Below are 13,491 nucleotides of genomic sequence, written 5' to 3' on the forward strand. Positions count from 1 at the left end.
GGGGGATGGGGGAGGTGGGGGTTGGGGTACCTTTCGATGGGTACAGCGTCTGGGTTCTAAAGCCCCTATCCTGTCATTCTTTTAGCATTTTGTCTTTTGAGCCTAAGAAGTAGCTTTAGGGGTAGTTGAGTTCACTTTTGTACTCAGAATAGAAACAGGGAATAGCCCCCATGATTTAGCTTTCCTCCTAGACAGAGTAATGTTAGCCTGCACTTCCCTCCTGTGTATTCAGAATTTGCCCATGCTTTGGAACTCTCTAGTGTACCCATACGGCCTCGAGATCCTTGGACTTAGTCACACAGTGCCCCAAATTGCACCCAGCACAAGATTCAGACCAAGAGGGCAAAGGCTGCGGTCAGAGAGTTAGCTGGTGGCAAAGGTGGAAGGAAATCTGGTCTCGTGCTTCAGATTTGGGCTTATATCCATGAGTGTAGTCTGTCATGGTTTAATTTCGTGTCACAGTGGTTGTTTTTTTAATATTCCTACCAAAAGGATTTCTGAAGGAAAGGACAAATGGTTCCATTATTTTTTTCTCCCCTTGTCTCCTTCAGAGTATCCGAGTAATAAAACTTTCTCTGAATCATAGCTGTCTGACCACACACACACACACACACACACACACACACACTTATTCCTATTCTTTCTAACAAGGGAAACCACTGGGTGATAACTGAGAAATTAAGGTGCACTCACTGGTATTAAGAAAAGAACCAGGTCACCGTCTCCTGCCCATCTTGGGTAGCACTGCCCGTATCTAACTTCCCCAGTGTTCCCATCATTGGGGTACAGGCCCTTTGCTTTCCCGTTGGATCACAAGCCTTGCCGCCAGGGTGACTGGTTTTTCACTGGCTCCGTGGGGTCTGGAGGACAGGCCAGGATGGGTCTGTGAGTCACCCGTCCCTGCAAGTGTGAGAAGACGGTGGGGCAAGGGAGAGGTCAATTCTCGGCAGCATCAGGAGAATAAACTTTTCATGTTCCCTTCAGGGCCTTTCATTTGGGTGGAGGACAAGCAAGATTGGAAACATTTCCATGTTGTTAAGTCATCAGAGAAAAATTTCAGGGGACACTCTATTCTCAGAGAGAGCAGCCACTTCTCAGAGGCACGTGGGGAGTAGTCAGCCCATCAAAAGTCGGAGCAAGGAATATGAAGAAATGGAGTTTGTGACCAGAGAGTTCTGGAATCATTCACAGGAAGGAAGACTAGGACCAACAGAAGTTAGAGCTTGGTGCCTGGCAAGCCAGCGATAGCTCTGTGTATCCTTGTTGCGAAGGAACATCTTGTAGTGACCGCAAAGTTCACTAGAACAAATTTAGAACCCAGAAGCCACAGTTTTAAAAATACATTCAACAAGAATCCCCATGTATTTGTCTTGTAGCCATCACTAGCATTGCTGAAGCTCAATAACTTGGGAATCAAGTTATCCCTTGACATTTCCTGGGACACGTAATCTCCTGTTGTTGAGGAACTTGGTTTGCAATTGTATTTTTCCAGCTTCAAGCCCCAATGACAACTTCAGCTTCTTTATCCTCAATAACTGTCCTTAATGGACACCTCCTACCCCTTCTGAGATTTTCCATAGTTGACTACTTCCACCCTTCAGCTTCTAGCTCTTCCTCTCACACAGCAGAGCAGGGAACGGACTAAGGGGAGGGCTTGTGTCAGAGCTTCCTGACATAGCATTGGTCATGTTTTGTTTTGTTTTTTAACAACCTTACTGCATTTCATGTGCTTGTGTATTTGGTTATAGCAGCCAAGTGCCCCTAAGCATGACTGCCTTTAAATTACAGTGACAGATACTAATAATGCCTCTCGCTATCATGATGATTATGATTGGCGGGGCTGTGCTACACGAGCCTGGGTCAGGACACAGAGCTGTCAGGAACAGGGCCAGGAAGAAGCGTTGCACTTCTATAGAGAGACAGATTCCGACTAGTGGTGGCCGTGGGGATGGTGGTTGAGGTGACGATGAATACTTGGAGCAGAGAAGTCAGCAAGACCTAAGACTGTTGGAATCTTCAGGCCAAGCTTCCTGCGGATCTGGCTACAGTGTTCAGACACCATTGGGGTCGAGAAAGTGTAAAGTTGTATTGGAAAGAGAGTTCAAGAGGAAGTGTTTCTGAAATTGTCTCTGAATAAAGGTTGAGGACATCAACTTAGGGGCCAGGAAGTGCCCCTCACCAGCCACGGACCTCATTGCAAGTAAATATGAACCTAGCTTCGTGTCACTAAAGCCCATGCTTGCAGCCAAGGTATCAGGCCACCTTGGGCATGCTACCTAATCTTGGAGCACCATTGCCTTCATCTGTAAAATGAGTTCAGGAATAATGACTCCCACAGCGTTCTTGCAACAAGCAAAGGAGGTCTGAGTGAAAGAGCCTAGCTTAGTGCCCACCCTGTAGTGTGTACCCAGCAAGGTGAGCTACTCTTTATTAGTAGTTTGGGCCTCACAGACCCTCATGACTCCTCTTCGAGCCACTCCTGCCCTCTCTCCTCTGCTCTCATTGTATGGCATTTCTTCCTTCACCGAGAACCCAGCCATTAGGCAAGCTTGGTGCCCCACTGGACTCAGAACCCCCCTGAAGCGCCATCAAGAGCCACAGGAGAGCGAGGATCCCTGGGCCAATGCGAGAGTCAGAAGGTCAGGATGTGCACACCCGAGGAAGCCTCTAAATCCAAGGAAGGAAAACAAACAAACAAAAAACCATAGGAATCAGCACACTATGTTGTAGTGCCAAGTAACATCGACACAGGGTTAAGTAACTTCATGTGATTGTGCTCAGTCCTGGGCTGCTCCCCATGTCAACGTAGGCGGATAGAGCCTGGTTGTGGCCCCAGAGAGTTTACGGTCCTTTTTCTACACTTCCGATGCCCAATGGCAGCCAATAGTCAAGCACAGTGTGCCGTGCTGTGCTTGCTCTTGAGTCTGGTGGCTGTCCAGGCTGTGATTAAGGACGGTGTAGACGTGAAGGGGTGTGTCAAGTCCTTTCCTCTCCCAGGAAACCACGGTAGGAAGGGTAATCAGAATGCACAGGAGAGGGCACTCCTGAAACTTGATTTTATAAAACGGTGGGACTTGAACTGAGTCAGAAAGGATGAGGGCAGCCCTTGGCAGGTGGGATGGAAGAGGACAATCACACAGTGAGGAGGTGGACAGGACAGTTGGGGAATGACTCTGCAGAAAGGCAGGAGTGAGGTGTGTTGACAAAAGAGAGGAGTAGAGTTAGCTAGATGGGTCAGGTCAGACATGCAAGAGCCAGGCTTCCAGAGAGAACTTAGAGCCTAAAGAACCATGGAAGGTCCAGGTGATGACTGTTGTCATCTTCCTTGTCCCCATGCCTGCTTCACTGCCCAAATCACATTGTTCTTCAACATTCAATTCACATGTCTTCTTTGGAAGCTAGTCCTCTCTCTTCTGGTGTGTGAGGCCGGGTTGACTAGAGAAACAAATCCAGTGACACTTGTATGTGTGTAAGAAAGAGCTAAATATATCAGGAAAACATCCCGGCCCAGTCCAACTCAAGTCTGATAATAGTCCATAAGTCCCTTTTCAGACTCACATGGCTACATGCAATGATGCAGAATGCAGGAAGATCACAGGCTGGTGGGTGCAAAGTTTTGTGGATGCAATTCCAGGGCTCTGGCAGCAACCGGTGTCAGCCAGCAGGAAGGCAAAGGCAGAGAGATGAGGGGAGGTTCCCAGGGCCCTTCCTTAGGAGAAGGCCTCGCCCACAAGGAGGCGCCATCATGCTGTGCCTGATTCGTATGTGTACTACCACCTGGACACTGTTATGTATCTTCAAGTTGACACGAAACAATGTAACTACCACATCTGGATATCCATTGGTTGTTTCTTTTAATGTCATTCTGTGTCCTGATCACTTTTATTGATAGACTGTAGACCATTTTAGAGCAAAATCCACATCATATTCACCTGATCTCCTCAACCATCCCAAAACAGTGATGATAACTTAAACTTACTGCCATCAAGACACCTTTCTCCCTTAGGGTAGCTGGCAGGTTTGAACCACCACCCGTGCAATTAGCAGCCCACTCAATGATCACTTCCAAACAAAAAACCAAACTCATTGCAATCAAGTTGATTCCAACTCATAGCAACCCAATAGGACAGGGTAGAACTGTCCCTGTGTGTTTCCAAAACTGTAAGTCCTTGTGTTAGTCTGGGTAGACTAGAGAAACAAATTCATAGACTCTTATATGTATATAAGAAAGATATTTATATACATGAGCAATTGAATATTGAGAAAACATCTCAGCCCAGTCCAGATCAAGTCCATAAGTCCGATATTACCCCATATGTGGATACTAGTCCATAAATTCCTCTTTAAACTCGCACAGCTGTGCAATGACACTGAATGCAGGAAGTTCACAGTCCAGTGGGTGGAAAGTTTTGTGGATCCAGTGGTGGTAGGAGCATCTTAGTGCTGGTATGGGTCTCTATGTGGCTCCTCCAGCTCTGAGACTCTGGCTGCCATCAGCCTGTCTCCATGTGGCTTGTCAACAAGAATGTCTCACAGGAAATGAGCATGTGTCCCACCTCCAGGGAGCCATTTATCTCCTTAGCACCTCCAAATGAGCTCATCAAGCTGCGACCTGGTTGACAGGCTAAACTCCACTCCTTCACTCTTGAGTCTCAAATTGACAACAGATTATTTAACTACCACATTTTTTATGGGAGTAAAAAGCCTCATTGTTCTCCCATGGAGTAGCTGGTGGTTTTGAACTGCTGACCTTGTGGTTAGCAGCCCAATGTGTAACTACCACACCACCAAGGGCTTCTCAATGATACATTAGGTGGGGTTAATATTTTTCAGGATTACAATTTCACCGTAGCTTACTCAAACAAGAAAGCTCAGATTATAAAAGAACAAGATAATATAAGCTTTGGAATGTGGGAAACAAAATATAGCCATGCATTTAGGAACTGGAGCTGGAGGGGCTATCCGAAACCAAAGCCCTCTTTTCCTCCCTTCTTTCCAGTGCTGCATTTTGAATACTTCATCTTCTTTTTGCATCTCTTAATTCTGATTTCCAGAGAGAACCTAAGTGGCCCACCAGCGGGCCCAGGATCTTGTGTGCGACATAGTGTAACTAGCCGGGACTGTGGGGTGGGGAGTGTGTTGCCCTTCAGGAGCCTGTGGTTGGGAAGGCAAACTGGGTGATGTGTAAGTATGATAGGGACTCTACAAATAGTCACTAAGCAAGTGGAAGAAATAAGTAAGTGCTATTTAAAAGGGAAATTATTTAAACTTCATTAAGGGTGGGTTATAAGATTGAGGCTCTGGAATCAGGTAGAACTGTGAGGAGACTTTGTCTGTGTGAGATAGTTATGGCCCAGCAAAGGGAAGTGGCTCTGGGGACAGAAAGACTAGCTATGAACAGAAGATGTGGATTTTTCTTTATCTTTCTGTCCTTCCTTTAATCACCCTGTTCTCATAAAGTGTAAATGGGAAAGGCATGTATATGTCACTTGATATATTTATTAGGGTATGGAATATTTTGAGTGGTACCAGCTAGAAGAAGGAGGAGCTGGATGCTTTAAAGAGAGTCCTTACATTTGAAATTGATAAATTTATCCACCACCTCCATTGGGCGAACCCAAGGCATACTCTGAATCCACTCTTCCAAAAATAATGGAACGCTTTCTTTTTTATTTTTAAGCAACCATGTTTCTTGAGAATTGGAAGAGACTACAGATGCGACTGGGCTACTTCTGGGACCTGACCGGGATAGAAGAGGAAGAAGTGAGTTCTCTTGCATGCTGCTCTGATCTAGTTTGGCTTTGCACCTAGAGCTAGCCACTTATTATACTGTCACATCAGCCAGTCATGGAACTGGCTCTCTCTCTATTTCTCTCTCAGTATTTTCACTTTTTTATGAACTAACTCATGGTTGATTTTCAATGAGGCAAAGCATTCACATCCTCTCTTTTTCTTTGGGCGTAAGACACTTGGTATGGGGGCTAGCCGGATGGCCCAGTGCCCTGCCCTGGGAGAAAATTTGGCCCAAATGGCAAACCTTGAAGTTGCCTTGAGATTGAACTCAACATGCACCTACTTCCCGTATAACTCTTACCAGGGAGCATGAAGCCAGAAAACAGGAATCACTTAATATGATCTAGCATACATATCTGTCAAAATGCCCCCGTGACCCTACAGAGAGACAGGGGAGAAGTATGAATCCTGGGTACTGGTGGCCTTTGATGCTGATGAGGAAACCAGGAACCATTAAACCAGCAGAGCCTAAGCTAGTGCACTGTGTGAAAATGAACTGCGAGCTGAGTGAAGGAGCAGTTTCTTGGGCATGTGGTTTTCTGAACAGACGATGTCTGAAGAGCATAAACAAACCAGTTTTTATTAAGGGCTCTTTGAGAATGACACCCCCAGGCTTGATACTCAAGATCTAAGTGTGAGAGTGCCTACCGTTCCCTATGCCCACCATAACCCCTCATTTTCTAAACAGAAGCCTCTCTCCTGCTCAACTCTATTCCCTCTTCGTGTACTTCCAACTTCAGTTAGCCCATGCTGTTAGGACCACTAAAACTTCGAAGGGATAATAACACTATGTGCTGCCACCACTGATTGAACAGCAAAGATGACTATGGAGTAGGAGGTGGGCAGCTCTAGAAGGACCAAAAGGCACTCTTAAGTCACCCACGTGCAAAGACTGACCACAAGCATCATGAGGCTGCAGGCTTTCTCTTGACTCTACCACGGCAATGGATGCACCTTAGCTTGAACTCAGGACCACTGACTTTGTTTTGTTTGTTTTTTATTAGCAATGATCTAGGTTTCTTTTTTTTTTTAACATTTTATTAGGGGCTCATACAACTGTTATCCCAATCCATACACACGTCAATTGTGTAAAGCGCATTTGGACATCGTTTCTCAAAACATTTTCTCTCCACCCAAACTCCCGACATTAGGTCCTCATTTTCCCCTCCCTCCCCGCTCCCCCCTCCCTCATCAGCCCTTGATAGTTTATAAATGGGTATTTTGTCATATCTTGCCCTGTCCGACGTCTCCCTTCATCCACTTTTTGGTTGTCTGTCCCCCAGGGAGGAGGTCACACACAGTTCCATGTAATCGGTTCCCTCTTTCCTACCCATTCTCCCTTTACCCTCCCTGTTTTGCCACTCACACCACTGGTCCTATAGGGCTCATCCATCCTGGATTCCCTGTATTTTCAGTTCCTATCTGTACCAGTGTACCTCCTCTGGTCTAGCCAGACTTTCAAGATCGAATTCGAATTCGAGTCATGGTAGTGGGAGCGGGGAGGAAACATTTAGGAACTAGAGGAAAGTTGTATTTCTCATCATTGCTACATCACACCCTGACGGGCTCATCTCCTCCCCGAGACCCCTCTGCAAGGGGATCTCCAAGGACCACTGATTTTGTGACCTTGATATCTTAACATCACATAATTGACATTCCAAAGATAGTCTTGTGTTCAGTGCTCCTTGGCTTGCTGTGACATCATTTCTGCTTCCTCATACTCTAGTGTTCTTACCTTTGTGTGGACAGATTGAGACACAATAAGGTCTGTAAAGTAGCCTCCTGGAATGGAATCTACAAATCCCTTTTGTGTTGACTCCAAGTATTAGAAGCAGAGGCAGTAGGGTGACTTCACCATTGCCCTGGGTTTTCACATAATTCCATCCCAACCCACGCCATTGCATAACTATGTGCATGTTCCCACTCCATTCCATCCTGATGGCTGGCCCATATACCTGGAGACAGACATTCAGGATTGTGTGTCAAATAGGGGAATAGAAATATGGATTCTACTTCAGGGACTACACACCTTTATTAGGAAGATAAGCAACAGAGAAATGTCAAAGCCCTTTCATTTCTTGAAGGGGAAATGTCCAAGCTGGAATAAATAGTAAGAGCAGTGGCAGTTTGACTGTGTGGGTGATGCCATTGGCATGCATCCTATTGGCCTCCTTTGATGGAGCTGAAATATGTTGTGAGAGAGAGAGACGAGGGCGACAGAAAAAGTTGGTGAGTGGGCGTGGGAAGGTGGAGGGTGATGGTGCCGATCCTGCTCTCCTACAGCAGTAGGCAGGGCTGCTTCCAAAGACAAGAAGAAGAAACCCGGTTAAGGGTGTCTGTTAGGTAGAGTTGAGAAAGTCCGTTTGTCTCTCTTCTGGAGAGGAAATATAAACACACCGAAAGGCTTCCATTAGGACTCAGTGCCCTCACTGTCTCAGCAGTAGGCCCTTGGCAGGGGAGGGATCATAATTCCATCTCTTGTTCTGTAGCCAGATTTCTTGTTTAACACAACGAACCCTGGTAACCTCCTGGGAAGTCAGTGCTTTGAGGAAATGATGGGTAGACTGAGAGAGAGAGAGGTCTGGCCAAGTGTGGGCTAGCCCGGGCACCAGGAGACATTCCTGATGGACTCTGGGTGAGGTTCCTGCAAGGCTTCATGGTTCTACACCACAGTTGGTGTGGCATCCTCTGCCCTGCCCAGGGCCAGGGAAGACGGAGAGCAAGGCAGCCAGAGAAGTCTTTTCCTTCTGGGCATTTCTAGTCTAGACTCGGCTACCAAACGCTTGGAATTCAATTCAATTCTGAAACAGTCGTGAAGCACTTACTATGTACCAGGGTTATTTGGGGTGGGGTGGGGGTGGTGAAGTCCCTAGATAACACGAGGCTATTCATCAAAACATGAACAGTTCAACTTCACCCAGAGGTGCCTCTGCAGAAAAGCAGTGTCCTTCGGAAAGCTCCCACGTCGGAGCCCTAGTGGAACACAGGCTCTGTAACCCTTCAGGCCACCATGGTTATGACTGGAGGGCAAGTAGGTGGCTTTTCCAATTTGCCTTGCGGTGATAAATCTGGTATGAATCCAGCCTTTGCCTCTGACCTCGGAAGGGGGACCCTCTACAGGAAGACTTTGCTCTCTCAGTATTCAGAATACAATGGCAAAGGCGTCAGAGACAGGCCTCTGGCCCAAAGAGGAAGAGGGGATGCATTTTTAAAAATCAGGGTTTCAAGGCTGGGTAAGTTTCAATGCGTAGCAATGGGCAAAAAGCGCTCTTAATGGGGGACACGGCGGCAGACACCTTGGGCTGGGGAAGCTGGGGAAGGGCGTAGGGGACAGGAAATGTTCGAAGTCCGGTTGACCGCTGGGGACCAAAGTTGGAATGTAAAGAGGACAGGACAGGAAGGGTAAGCTGGTGGCCAACCATGAGGAGGTCATAGGCCAGGCCTGGGAAAGCTTGCGTGACTTGGATGAAGCGCACTCTGATGTCTCTGAAGTGTGGCAGGCAGTTTGAACCTACATTCTTAAAGAGAGGCCAGGAGGAGGGCAGACACTACGTGCAGGGTGGGAAAGAGAGGGCCAAGGGTCCTTGAAGGTCATCATTGAAATGTCGGTCTATTTAACCGGACCTCTTTGCCAGGGATACTTCTGAGATCAGGTGTCTGGAACCCTGAATTCAGTCTTCCCGGTGGTCTTCACTTCCCCCCTCATGGGGTGGGAGGGCTCTGCCTAACACCCAAGACTGACCCGAGCCCGCTCGCCCTTTGACCATCGCCGCTATGCTGTCTCCTAACACAGGCTACTCCACGAGGTGGAATCTTGGTGGCTTGTTAGGCGCTTGGCTGAAAGTTGGCAGTTTGAGCCCCCCCAGCAGCTCCATGGGGACTCAAGGTGGGAGGATTTTCTTCCATGAGGATGAAGACAGCCGGGGAAGGCCTCATCGGGAACAGTTCTACTCCGTCACGGGGTCTTGCTGGGAGTCCAAATGGACTCCAGATCACGCAAGAATAGCGATGACCCCCGGAAGAGGTGGGACAAGCTATTGTCTCAAGTCCTAACCATCTGCAATGTCTCAAGATCAGGGAGATACTGGTGACCATGATCTTACGAGGGCAGAGAAGAAGTGAGCAGTGCAAACAAGAGTTTGCCACTAGCCCTGGGCAGCCCCCGCATAAAGTCCCCGGCAGTGCCGGCTGGTTATCTGGGAAGGATTCCTGAGAGACTTCTGTGAGTCCTGTCTACTTTTGATGCAGGAGCCCTGGTGGTCACACACTGGGCTGCAATCCACAAGGCCAAGCGGTTCAGAAACCACCAGCTGCTCCATGGGGAGAGACATGGCGCTCTACATCCATTAAGAGTGACAGCCTCAGAAACCTTCAAGAGCAGTTCTACTCTGTCCTGCAGGGTGGCTGTGAGTCCCCACCGCTCCGATGGCAGTGAGTGAGTGATATTTCATGCATGGAGACTTGTCTTCCCTCGGATGTGGGGCGACCCTCAGCTCTGGACCAATTCGTTTCTGTCCCATCCGCTCTCAGGTTCTTCTGGGACTTCTTAGGGAGGATGGCTGTGTTGGAACATAGATGTCCTGCCTCTCCACCTCTTTCAATCCCATCGGATCATCTTTACATATACTTACGAGCTTCCTAAGGAGCCCCGGTGACTGCTAGCCCAAGAATTGCCTCTTGGGACCCATCCAGGGGCTCCACCGAAGAAAAGCTCTGGTGGCCTGTGCCCAAAAGATCACGGCGGAGGAACTTCCAGGGTGCACCTTGCCTTTGTCACATGTGTCACGATGAGGCCGAGGGGACTCGGCGGTGCACCCCAACAACAGTGGCTTCCTTATCTACAGGAGACCAACTCTGTCTACCTGTGATTCCAACCCAGGCCTTTCTCTTCCTTGCTAAGAGCTCCTACCCACTTCGCTTCTCCTTTTGTCCCCTCACATTGCCAGCTCTGTCTGGCCTGGCAAAGCCTGGCGTGTGCCTCTCCAATGGTCTCCATCCAGGTGGTCTGCCGTGTCCTTTTTCCCCTTGGCCTTTCCTGATTTCCCAATGGAGAGACTCCCCTCCCCTGCCTGGTTGATTTCCTTTATCGTACCTGTCCCTGTCTGCTGGTTCAGGTGCTTGCTTAGTCTTTCCTCCTCTGGGAGCAAAGCATCAAGAAAAGCATTTATCCGACTTGTCTGTGCGACCAGGGCCACAGCCTCTGCTGAGGAAAGATCTGGAAGCATACGAGGGAGCTCTTCGTTGGAGACATGTGTGGACTGTTTCCAAATTCCCTCTTCAAATCAGTAAAGACGGGTCTCTACCTGGACGGAGTCCTTCCTGCAAAGACTGACCGGGTGGAGGCAGCTTTGAGAAAAAGTTCCCAAAATCTTGGTGGGAGGGGTTACATATTTGCACTGATTGTTGATTTTGACATTGGGTCACCCAGGGGGTGTTTGGGGGATATCTGGACGGAGGCTGGTCATGCTGGGGCAGCTCTCAAAGGGTCAGAAAGATTCTCCTGTGGCCTGGAGCTTGGTTGTCCAGATCCCTGCCTTTTAGGAATCTGGAGCCTCACCCAACTTGCATGGTTGACCCAGGAAGTGCTTTGTTTGAGTTCAGTCTGAATGCACAGCAGCCTAACTAAGCTGCTTTGGCTGTCCCTGGCTCTGCCTGTGTATTAAGAGATCCACAGATGAAGGGGTTCTGAGCTCTAAACAGATTAAGGGGTCTGTGTGACCTTATGACATGACTTTGGAAAACCAGAGTTACAGTGAGGGCGCCCTCCCAATCAACCAAGAAATTCTTCTGCAGCCCATGTGCAGGTGATGGGAGGGTAGGTGCGCCACTAGCTAATAAGGTTTAGAACCCATATCATGGCCTCACCCAAAGACCCTGTTAGAATTTTTCATGGAAATCATCTATTGGAATATTGTAGAAGAAAAGCAACCAAACTATAAAGGCCATGAAGGGAAACTTCAAATTTCATTTCTTCACAGTGTCCCTGCAGGACAGAAATTGATCCACAGGAAAGGGTGGGTTTAAGAAAATTAAGAAAATCTCTTTACAGTATGACTTGTTAACACTTTTAATATGCTCGTTGTGACTCTGAAAGGTGATGTATTATGTACTCTTTTCCAATCTTTACACTCTGCAGTCCCTTTTGAGCTAAAACTCTCTTGGCCCACACCTTAAGGAATGCTCATGGTAGAGACTGGATGAAGGCGAGAGACCATCAAGTGATGTTCACAAGCACTTTGAGAGTCCTGTGTGCTCAGTGTGGTTTCCATTACTGTGCCAAACACAAAACCATACAGAACCAAGTAAATTATCATGAGACTAGCTTAAGGAAATGGTTACATGTCAAATGCCTGCGGAAAAGTTCACCTGACTCTTTGTCCTACTATGTGACTATGATGCTGGAAGCCATGTCACTGGTATTTCAAATTCTAGGAAGGTCACCCATGGAGGGGGGGTTTTAGCCAAGCTTGCAGACTGAGATCGATTAAGAAGAAAGGTCTGTGATCAACTCTGACAAGCAGCCGCTGAAAGCACTATGGATCACAACAGAAAATGGCCCAATGCTGATTGGAAGGCCCTACAGTAGTCCAACGACTCAAACATAACAGTGATGGTGAAGGTGGCACCAGACCAGGCCAGGTTGTCATCAGTTGGAGCCTACGCCACGGCACCTGGCAAAAGCAGATGATCATGATACAGCCAGGCACACAATCAGAGCTACAGTGTGTCATCGAAGCTCAAGAACTCGGTGAATTTCAGGATTCTAGCACAATCCCCATGTGTGCTTGAATAGTCATAGAAGGCGTGTGGAAAGGGCAGGTGGATGTAGTTGTGGTTGTCGGAGTGCTGAGAAGCTCACAAAGTCACCTCCATTGAGTCCATTTTGATTCCTAAGGACCCCACACAGCAGAGTGGAACTACTCTTTTGGGTTTCTGAGGCTCTCCATCTTTCTGGGAGCAGAAAGCCTCATCTTTCTCCCTCAGAGCAACTGGTGGATTCCATCTGCTCACCTTGTGGCTCCCAACCTACTACACCACCAGGGATTCTTGAAGCATCTCAAAAAACAAACACAAAAAATGAATAATGTCTCTTCCTCTTGTGTTGGTGACTTTTATGAAATACTCACATAATTTGTGACCTCTGAAATGTGGCCAACCCCCAAATAAACCAGACTCACTGTTGAGGCCATGCTGACTCATCATGATGCCCTGCGGGTTTACAGGAGTAGAAAGTCCAGTCATTTTCTCCCTTGGGGTTGCTGGTGGTTTTGATCGGCTGACCATGTGGATCACAGCCCGACACATAACCATCACACCATCAGGGTTCCTGAAATGTGGCCTGACATGTGATAAAGATATAGAAATGTGATAAGGAAATATGCGTTCTCTAAACAGGCGTCCACTCTAAACCAGCACTGTGTTTCTGCTTTGGAGTTATCAGCGACTGCTCCAGGAACAGGAAGTCCTCACCCCTGCAGATACTCAGTCTTGAGCTGGAAGCTGCAGGGAAGCGCTGCCAATGAGGCCAGGTGGACACTGTTAAATTCGCTTTGAAGCAAGTCAGGCACCTTCCTGTCCCCACATCTGCACTGACTTGACACTGGTTCCTGGATGACTGTAGGTCTCTTCCCATGCCTATGACTCACTCTTTAGATTTGTATTGCTGAATGTTGTCTCCTGAGCATTGGTGTACTTGCC

The 13,491-nt window shown here is 47.8% G+C and overlaps 1 protein-coding gene across 1 annotated transcript in view; it reads left to right on the forward strand.

Moving 5' to 3' along the window:
• Positions 1 to 13,491, forward strand: part of ANO2 (anoctamin 2) — a gene marked incomplete at its 5' end in the record, with an annotated part of 414,765 nt that overhangs the window by 211,546 nt on the left and 189,728 nt on the right. Inside the window, 2 exons of the mRNA XM_013008512.1 lie at positions 2,046 to 2,066; positions 5,681 to 5,763. Of these exons, the coding sequence (XP_012863966.1) occupies positions 2,046 to 2,066; positions 5,681 to 5,763 (104 nt within the window). The remainder of the gene's footprint in view (positions 1 to 2,045; positions 2,067 to 5,680; positions 5,764 to 13,491) is intronic.

Source organism: Echinops telfairi, unplaced genomic scaffold (genome assembly GCF_000313985.2).
Source record: "Echinops telfairi isolate 266 unplaced genomic scaffold, ASM31398v2 ScPeMD7_7356;HRSCAF=8355, whole genome shotgun sequence".
NCBI lineage: Eukaryota > Metazoa > Chordata > Mammalia > Afrosoricida > Tenrecidae > Echinops > Echinops telfairi.